Raw genomic sequence first — 9673 nt, 5'->3', positions numbered from 1 at the left:
GCAAAATCCCCATTCCCTCCCCACTCCAGGGCAAGGATACTGCAAAATAGGGTCCTCTGGTGGCTCAACAGACTAATGCAGTGTTATTAACAGCAGCTGCTTGCAATTACTGCAGGTTCAAGCCCCACCAGGCCCAAGGTTGACTCAGCCTTCCATTCTTTATAAGGTAGGTAAAATGAGGACCCAGATTGTTGCGGGGGGGGGCAATAAGTTGACTTTGTATATAATATACAAATGGATGAAGACTATTGCTTGACATAGTGTAAGCTGCCCTGAGTCTTCAGAGAAGGGCAGGATATAAATGCAAATAAAAAAAAATCCCCATTCCCTCCCCATCCTGGGAAGGATATTGCAAAATCTCCATTCCCACCCCACTCCAGAGCAAGGATATTGCAAAATCCCCATTCCCTCCCCACTCCTGGGAAGGATATTGCAAAATCTCCATTCCCATCCCACTCTGGGGCCAGCCAGAGGTGGTATTTGCCAGTTTTCCAAACTACTCAAAATTTCTGCTGCCGGTTCTCCAGAACCTGTCAGAACCTGCTGGATTTCACTCCAGAGTTGACCCGTTCTTCTTTGTGGCAGCCCCTCAAATACTGGAAGACTGCTATCATGTCCCCCACACTAGTCTTTCTTTTCTCTAGACTAGCCATCCCCAATTCCTGCAATCGTTCTTTATGTTTTTATCTCCAGGCCTTTAATCCAGTCTCTTCTTAAAAGCCTCCAGTAATGGAGCACTCAGAAGAACCTCTGGTGGCAAACTGGTTAATTGTCCTCAGTTTAGGAAATTTCTCCTTAATTCCAGGTTGCTTCTCTCCTTGATTAGTTTCCATCCATTGCTTCTTGTCCTGCCTTCAGGTGCTTTGGATAAATAGCTTGACTCCTTTTTCTTTGTGCAGCCTTTCAAATATTCAAACACTGTATTCATCTGTAGCCTTTTTCAGGTCTCAAAACATCGCACACATCCCCGCTGTAACTGATTCCATTTACTTTGCAGAATAGTCCTTAATCCTGTAATGATTATAGTTCCACCTGCCAGCACCACGCCTCTGTCAGGTGAGCAACTGGCGGATTGAACAGCGGGTTTTATGCTGGTAATGTTTCTTTTTTATGCTTATAGAAACGGGCGCCCAGATTTTTTTTCCCCTGGTCACGAGGAAGACAGCCACGTTGCTGTGTTTGTGGGTCTGCTCCTCCCTTTTCCAGTTAGCTACGAAATGAAAATGGGATTTTCCCTGGGCAGAAAACTCTGAAGTGTCCAGAAAGAACTGTTTCTCTAAATCAAAGGAAAGAAGAAATCAGCTATGGAACAGAAAGAAAATGTTCCTTTTAAAGGGAAGTAATTTTTCATGAGATGGCACCCTTTTCTGGTTTGTTACAGAAGTGACCACTTGACGTATTTATGCAGCCTTTCCTAAAGTGACATAATCCAAACATTCACATTATTCCACATCCCAGAAAGCAGTAAATTTCTCAACTAATTTAAGAAGTGTGGACTTTAACTCCCAGAATTCTCAACAAATCTCGACAAATTTAAGATGTGTGGACTTTAACTTCCAGAATTCTTAACAAATCTCAAATCTAATAAATTCAAGAAGTGTGGGCTTTAATTCCTAGAATTCTCAACGAATCTCAACAAATTTAAGATGTGTAGACTTTTAACTCTCAGAATTTTGCAGCCAGTATGCACCCATCTTAACACACAAGGTTGAGAAACATTGGGCATTTATTTTAATTACTAGATTTTTATACTTCCTTTATTATTTTTATAAATAGAATATGGTCACTTTGAATGTACACTAATTGGCATACGTTAAAGTGAAATTACATTGCATACAGCTCTCAAAGGGTCTCATCTCTAATATAAACATAAGCATGACAAGATAAATAAATAAATAACTCAAGGTGGTGAATATACCTAATTACCTTCTTCCTCCTATTCAACCCACAACAACCACCCTGTCAGGTGGGTTGGACAGAGGAAGACTGTGCCACAGTCATCCAGCCGGCCTAAAGCTGAACTGGAACTCACAGTCTGCTGGTTTCTAGCTTGATGCCTTCATCACTAGACTAAACCTAGCTCTTCTGTCTAGAACTCTAGATGATCTCTAAGATCCCTTCTGACTCATCCATTCTGTCATTCTATGAAAACAAGCTAATTTCCTGGGTTGGCACAACAATATGAACCATAGCAGGTTTGCACAGCAGACCCAAATATGTTTTGCAAGAATGAAGATTTAAAGCAGGCGTGTCCAACTCTTGTCCCACAGACTGCATGCAGCCCTGGGCAGCTAGTAATGTAGCCCCACAAAATAATAATAAATTTTTAAAAAAAATATTTTTAAAAAATTATATGTTCAATTATATATTTTATATGTGGCCCAAGACAATTCCTCTTCACTCAATGCAGCCCAGGCAAGCCAAAAGGTTGGCTGAGCATGATCTAAAAGCAGAATAACAAGAGTTGGAAGGGGCCTTGGAGGTCTTCTAGTCCAACCCTCCGTTCAGGCAGGAAATCCTATATGGTTTCAGTCAAATGGTTGTCCAATCTCTTCTTAAAAAGCAACTAAGCAGCAGGTCCTGGCTATGCTGTAGCTGGGTCTTTTCTGTGACTCGACCATGCATTTTCCTTAGGACTACCTCACAGGGCTGTTGTGAAGTCAAAAGCAGGCAAGACCGAAAGGTGAACTGGCAATAGCACATACACTTCCAGATCAGGGATGATGCTCCCACTTCGGTTGCTGGAATTGGGTATATCTAGTCTAGTGAAGAGAAGGACCAGGGGAGGCATGATAGCCATCTTCCAATATTTGAGGGGCTGCCACAGAGAGGAAGGGGCTCAAGCTATCTTCCAAAGCACCTGAAGGCCAGGCAAGGAACAATGGATGGAAACTCAACAAGAAGAGATTCAATCAGGAAATAAGGAGAAATTTTCTGACAGTAAGAATAACAGATTAAAAGGGACCTTGGAGGTCATCTAGTCCAACCCCCCCACCCAAGCAGGAATAACAGATTGACAGAGTTGGAAGGGACCTTGGAGGTCATCTAGTCCAACCCCCCACCCAAGCAGGAATAACAGATTGACAGAGTTGGAAGGGACCTTGGAGGTCATCTAGTCCAACCCTCCACCCAAGAAGGAATAACAGTTTAACAGAGTTGGAAGGTACCTTGGAGGTCATCTAGTCCAACCCTCCACCCAAGAAGGAATAACAGATTGACAGAGTTGGAAGGGACCTTGGAGGTCATCTAGTCCAACCCTCCACCCAAGAAGGAATAACAGATTAACAGAGTTGGAAGGGACCTTGGAGGTCATCTAGTCCAACCCTCCACCCAAGAAGGAATAACAGATTGACAGAGTTGGAAGGGACCTTGGAGGTCATCTATTCCAACCCCCCCCACCCAAGCAGGAATAACAGATTGACAGAGTTGGAAGGGACCTTGGAGGTCACCTAGTCCAACCCCCCCCACCCAAGCAGGAATAACAGATTAACAGAGTTGGAAGGGACCTTGGAGGTCATCTAGTCCAACCCCACCCCCCCAAGCAGGAGACCCGACATCATTTCTGAGGAATGGCCCTCCAGTCTCTTCTTGAAAGCCTCCAGGGCTGAAGCTCCCACAACTTCCGAAGGCAACTCCTGTTCCACTGATTAGGTAATTGTTCTCTCAGGAAACGTCTCCTTAGTTCTAGGTTGCTCCTCTCCATGATTAGCGTCCATCTTGTCCCGATTGTTCTCCCTGTCAGAAAATCCCTCCTCATTTCTACAATCAACCAAACGGTTTATAATTACAGAAGTCGCCCTTCAGAAATTGCGGGCGCTCCAACCCTGGAGGCTTTCAAGAAGAGACTGGACTGCCATTCTGTCAGAAACGGTGTGTGGGGGAGGGGTTTTCTCTCGCTTGGGCGGGGGGTCGGACTAGATGACCTACAAGGTCCCTTCCAACTCTTGTTAAACTATTGGTCGGAAACGGGAGCGAGAAGTTCCCGCCCTCTTTTTTTTTTTCCCCTTCGGGAAAGGCCGCTTCCTTTAGCCCCTCCCTCGAGGCCCCTCCCCATGCGTCCGTGCGTGGCCCCTCTCCGGACGCTGCGGCCACGCCCCTGTCCTCTAGGCGCCGCCCCCTTTTCCTTCAACGGGGAGGCCGGCGCAGCGCTGCCTCCTCAGGAGTCCGGCTGGAGCCGGCGGGGCGGAGAGGTGGTCCCGTTACGCGGCTCCGAGCAGGCTCGGGGACCGGGCTGGGACGATGGACGAGTTGCTGCTGCCCACGGCCGTGCTGGAAGTCTGCGTCTTGGTCGGAGTCTCCCGGGAGAAAGCCAGAGAAGCGCGTCAGGTATTTAAAAAAAAACAAAAACACGCGTGTCGGGGGGAAGGGGGAACGTCGGAATGCGCGCCCTGTGTCTTTCCTTTCCTCCTCGGCCCGCCTCGTCGCCTCGAAATCCGGCAGCCCCGAAGGTGGGGGAGCCTTTCGCAAGGAGAAGGAGGAGGAAGCAGCAGCAAAGGAAGCTTTTCCCGGCTCAACCTGCGGGTCGCCTCTTCCTCCTGCAACACCTGGCCGCGCTTTGCAGGCTCACCTGCCTGACCTGGAATTCAGGCTTTTGCTTTATGGATTTCTTGGTGTGTGTGTTGTTGTTTTTTACAACCTTGGTATGAAGGTTGCCAGGCCTTGGCAGAGATCAGAGGAGGAGATTGCAGTTGCAGGTAGGGTTTAGATTTATATGCCGCTTTACAGCCCTCTCTTAAGGGGGGTTTATAGAGTCAGCCTATTGTCAGCCAATCTGGGTCCTCGTTTTACCCACCTGGGAAGGACGGAAGGCTGAGTCAACCTTGAGCCGGTCAGGATTGAACTCTTGGCAGAATTGGCCTGCAATACTTCATTCTAATCACTGGGAGGGAGGGAAGGAAGAGAAGGGAAGGGAGGAAAGAAAGAATGAAAAGAAGGAAGGGAGGAAAGAAAGAAATGAAAAGAAGGAAGGAAGGAAAGAAAGAAAGGCGGAAATGAAAGGAAGGAAGGAGAAGGAAGGAAGGAAGGAAAAAAGGAAATGAAAAGAAGGAAGGAGAATGAAGGAAAGAAGGAAGGAGGGAAGGAAGGAAGGAAGGAAGGAGAGAGAGAGACAGAAGGACAGAAGGAAGGGCAATAACAATAGTGCTTACATACTGCTTCGCAGTACCCTCTCTAACGGGTTCATAGAGTCAACCTATTGACCCCCCCACAACGATCTGGGTCCTCGTTGTACCGACCTGGGAAGGACGGAAGGCTGAGTCAACCTTGAGCCGGTCAGGATCGAACTCCTGGCAGAATTGGCCTGCAATACTTCATTCTAATCACTGGGAGGGAGGGAAGGAAGAGAAGGGAAGGGAGGAAAGAAAGAAATGAAAAGAAGGAAGGAAAGAAAGGAGGAAATGAAAGGAAGGAAGGAAGGAGAGAGGCAGAAGGAAGGAAAAAAGGAAATGAAAAGAAGGAAGGAAAGAAGGAAGGAGGGAAGGAAGGAAGGAAGGCGAGAGAGAGACAGAAGGACAGAAGGAAGGGCAATAACAATAGCACTTACATACTGCTTCGCAATGCTTTACAGCCCTCTCTAAGAGGTTCATAGAGTCAACCTATTGACCCCCCACAACGATCTGGGTCCTCGTTGTACCGACCTGGGAAGGACGGAAGGCTGAGTCAACCTTGAGCCGGTCAGGATCGAACTCCTGGCAGAATTGGCCTGCAATACTTCATTCTAATCACTGGGAGGGAGGGAAGGAAGAGAAGGGAAGGGAGGAAAAAAAGAAATGAAAAGAAGGAAGGAAAGAAAGAAAGGAGGAAATGAAAGGAAGGAAGGAGAAGGAAGGAAGGAAGGAGAGAGAGAGACAGAAGGACAGAAGGAAGGGCAATAACAATAGCACTTACATACCGCTTCATAGTGCTTTACTGCCCTCTCTAAATGGTTTTCATAGTCAGCCTCTTGCCCCCAACAGTCTGGGTCCTCACTTTACCGACCTGGGAAGGATGGAAGGTTGAGTCAACCTTGAGTCTGGTGAGAAACGGCAGGGGGGAAAAAATGGAATACAGGTAGTCCTTGACTTACGGCCACAACCGAGCCCCATATTCCTGTGGTTAAGCGAGACATTTCTTAAGAGAGTTTTGCCTCTCTTTGATGACCTTTCTTGCCTCGGTTGTTAAGCGAACCACTGCGGTGGATAAGTTAGTCACCCGGTTGTTAAGTGAATCTGGCGTCCCCGTTGACTTTGCTTGTTGGAAGGTCTCAAAAGGGGATTGCGTGACCCCCGGGACAGTGCCACCGTCGTAAATATGAAGCGGTCACCAAGCGTCTAAATTTGGATCCCATGATGCTACAATGGTCGTAAGTATGAAAAACGGTCCTCAGTCACTTTTTTCAGTGCCGTTGTAAGTTTGAATGGTCACTAAATGAACGGTTGTATGAAAAGGACTGCCTGTATTTATTTTAATAACCTTCGTATGAATCCACCAGATCTTGGCAGAGATTTGGGGGAGATTTGAAAAAAAATGGCAAAAAAACACCCCACCTCTCAACCCATGGACTACAGCAAGTCCTTGAGTTTTGACCACAACTCAACCCGGTATTTCCGTTGGTGAGACAGTTGTTAAGTGAGTTTTGCCCCTTTTTACGACCTCTGCGTGGTGACCCCCAGGACACCACAACCGTCATAAATATGAGTCAATTCCCAAGCATTTGAATTTTGATTATGTGATCGTGAGGCTGCAGCAATGGTCATAAGTGTGAAAAATGGTCATAACTCGCTTTTTTTCAGTGCCATTATAACTTTAAAAAGTCACTAAATAAACTTGTTTTCAATTGAGAACTTGCTGTACGACCTTAAAAAAGATTGTTTTGTTGTTGTCAGCTTAGGAGTTCAGGACTGTTAATTTCCCAGTGGAAAGGCCTGATTCTGAGGCTTGGTTTTATTTATTTATTGGGAACCCATTAAATATATTGAAGCAACTCTGGGCATCTTGCAATGCAACACAAGCAAAGCTAAAATATACCACATGAAAAATATTAAAATTAAAATTAATATTAAATTAAAAGGACAACAAAGAATGTTCTTTCTGCGCCAACTCAGTAAGCTCAAACTGCCCAAGGAGCTGCTGATTCAGTTCTACAGAGGAATTATTGAGTCTGTCATTTGCACCTCTATAACTGTCTGGTTCGGTTCTGCAACCCAACAAAAAAGACACAGACTTCAGAGGATAATTAGAACTGCAGAAAAAATAATAGCTACCAAACTGCCTTCCATTGAGGACCTGTATACTGCACGAATCAAGAAGAGGGCCGTGAAAACATTTACAGATCCCTCACATCCAGGACATAAACTGTTTCAACTCCTACCCTCAAAACGATGCTATAGAGCACTGCACACCAGAACAACAAGACACAAGGACAGTTTTTTTCCCCAAGGCCATCACTCTACTAAACAAATAATTCCCTCAACACTGTCAAACTATTTACTGAATCTGCACTACTATTAATCTTCTCATAGTTCCCATCACCAATCTCTTTCCACTTATGACTGTATGACTATAACTTGTTGCTGGCAATCCTTATGATTTATATTGATATATTGACCATCATTTGTGTTGTAAATGTTGTAGCTTGATGAATGTCTCTTTTCTTTTATGTACACTGAGAGCATATGCACCAAGACAAATTCCTTGTGTGTCCAATCACACTTGGCCAATAAAAAATGCTATTTCTATTCTATTCTATTCTATTCTATTCTATTCTATTCTATTCTATTCTATTCTATTCTATTCTATTAAAATGAGCAGGGATTGGATAAAATTGGGAATCAAGTACGTCTCTGGTAGAGAAGTTATTTGCTACCTATCCAACATTGATTACATTTATATGCAGCCCTTCTCGCTACTCAAGGTGACTCTGGGCAGCTTACAAGACAAGAAAAACAAGATTATACAACAGTCCACATATTAAAAACATGAACATTAGGTATTTGGTAAAACTGGGAACACGCAGGGTACTGAGGTAATTGTTATTGAGTGATTATTTATTAAGCTTATTTGGTACCCATCTCACTACGGATAGTTACCTCGACTTACCGCAGTTCATACTTAACGACCGTTTTTCACACATGGTTGCAGGATTTCCATGGTTACATGATCAAAATTCAGAAGCTTGGCAATGGGATTGCCAGATTCACTTAACAACCAGGTTGCCACCTTATCAGCTGCAGTGATTCACTTAACAACTGTGGCACCAACTGTGGTAAAACGGGGCAAAACTCACTTAACCAATGTCTCAACAACGAAAATGTTGGGCTCAATTGTGGACGTAAGTCGAGGACTACCTGCGTTGAAGTGACTCTGGGCAGCTTACGATACAATAAAAACAAGAATTTACAGATAGTCCTTGCTTCACAACAGTTCGTTTAGTGACCATTCATAGTTAAAACAGCACCGAAAAATGAGATTTAGGACTGTTAACCACATTTGTGGATCGTTGCAGCTTTTCTGTGGTCGCATGGTCAAAATTCAGACGCTTGGCCACTGATTCACATTTATGACGGTTGCAGTGTCCTGTATCATGGGAATCGCCTTTTGCGACCGTCTGGCAAGCAAAGTCAGTGGGGAAGCCAGATTCACTTAACAACCGGGTGCATTTATCAACTGCAACGATTCACTTAACAACGGCGGCAATCAAGGTTGTAAGATGGAACAAAACTCACTTTGCAAGAGAAATTTTGAGCTCAATTGTGTTTGTAAGGTAGCTTGAGGACTACCTGAACAAGGTTAAAATTGACAGTAATTGGGTCAAATTAGGAATCAAGTAGACAGAGGGAGGTGGGTTGTCAACTTTCTTGGTCCACCAGACACCTTTTTAAGCCACCATCTTATTGTTGTTGGGTTTTTAAAATGACTGTTATCAGACACTGGTTGCCCCAAAGGTGCTTTTTTCAAGAGGAAACTGGACTATCTTGGTTCCAGTTGTCCAATTACCATTTGAAAAAGTACCTTTTTCAAGACAACCGGATGACTGAGAATCTCCTTAGACATTCAGACTCTGGTTGGCTACTTTTTTCCACCACAATTCTCCCATTGATCATTTGCAGCTTCTACCTCTTCCTAGTTTTTGTAGGTCAAAGTGTTGGGACTCTTTGCGAGCATCTCTGTCATCTGAAGTTGGGGAAGAGGTTGACTTGAGGCTCTTGGCCCATTTCACACTTTTCTCTTGGTTGCAGTGGTTGCAGACTTCAAATCCTTCGGGTACTAAGTTTGTGTCGTGTCCCACTCCTCCGCTGACAGCCGGATCAGGGAAATCCGAATCAGGCTTGCCTCTGCAGCTCTGCCCAAAGTCCTAGCAAAGTCCTCAGAGCAGGCAGGAGACCAGTAAGTGACTTCAGCAAGATAAGTTCGACTTTGCCTGACTCAGAGACTGCCAGAAAGCAGATCCTTTATATAGGCCATGGGGTGTGGCTCCATGACTCAGCACTCATTAAGGCCTGCCCCTCCCTTCCTTCTGTTGCCTCCGCCTATCCAGTCTTCTGATGCGAGGGTCACTCCAATCAGCTGTTGTTGGAAGTAAACTTTCCTCAGGCTCACATGCTGTGGAGGAGGGGGAGGGGTCTAGCTGCTCCGTTTGCCTGGGCATGGAGCCAGGGCTGGGGCCGGGGGATGCCCCCTCCTCTGCAGCTTGTCT

General features: G+C 45.3%; 1 protein-coding gene across 1 annotated transcript in view; it reads left to right on the top strand.

The window, feature by feature from the left end:
- The first annotated feature begins 4112 nt into the window (after window positions 1-4112).
- The window catches only part of DENND3 (DENN domain containing 3), a 76110-nt gene continuing 70549 nt past the window's right edge, over window positions 4113-9673 (top strand). The window contains exon 1 of the mRNA XM_058176409.1: window positions 4113-4326. Within this exon, the coding sequence (XP_058032392.1) occupies window positions 4240-4326 (87 nt within the window). The 5' untranslated portion in view covers window positions 4113-4239. The remainder of the gene's footprint in view (window positions 4327-9673) is intronic.

The sequence above is a fragment of the Ahaetulla prasina genome, chromosome 3 (assembly GCF_028640845.1).
Source record: "Ahaetulla prasina isolate Xishuangbanna chromosome 3, ASM2864084v1, whole genome shotgun sequence".
In the NCBI taxonomy this organism is placed as follows: Eukaryota; Metazoa; Chordata; class Lepidosauria; order Squamata; family Colubridae; genus Ahaetulla; species Ahaetulla prasina.
Note: the sequence above shows the minus strand (reverse complement) of the source record. Positions and strands in the feature narration are given on the sequence as shown.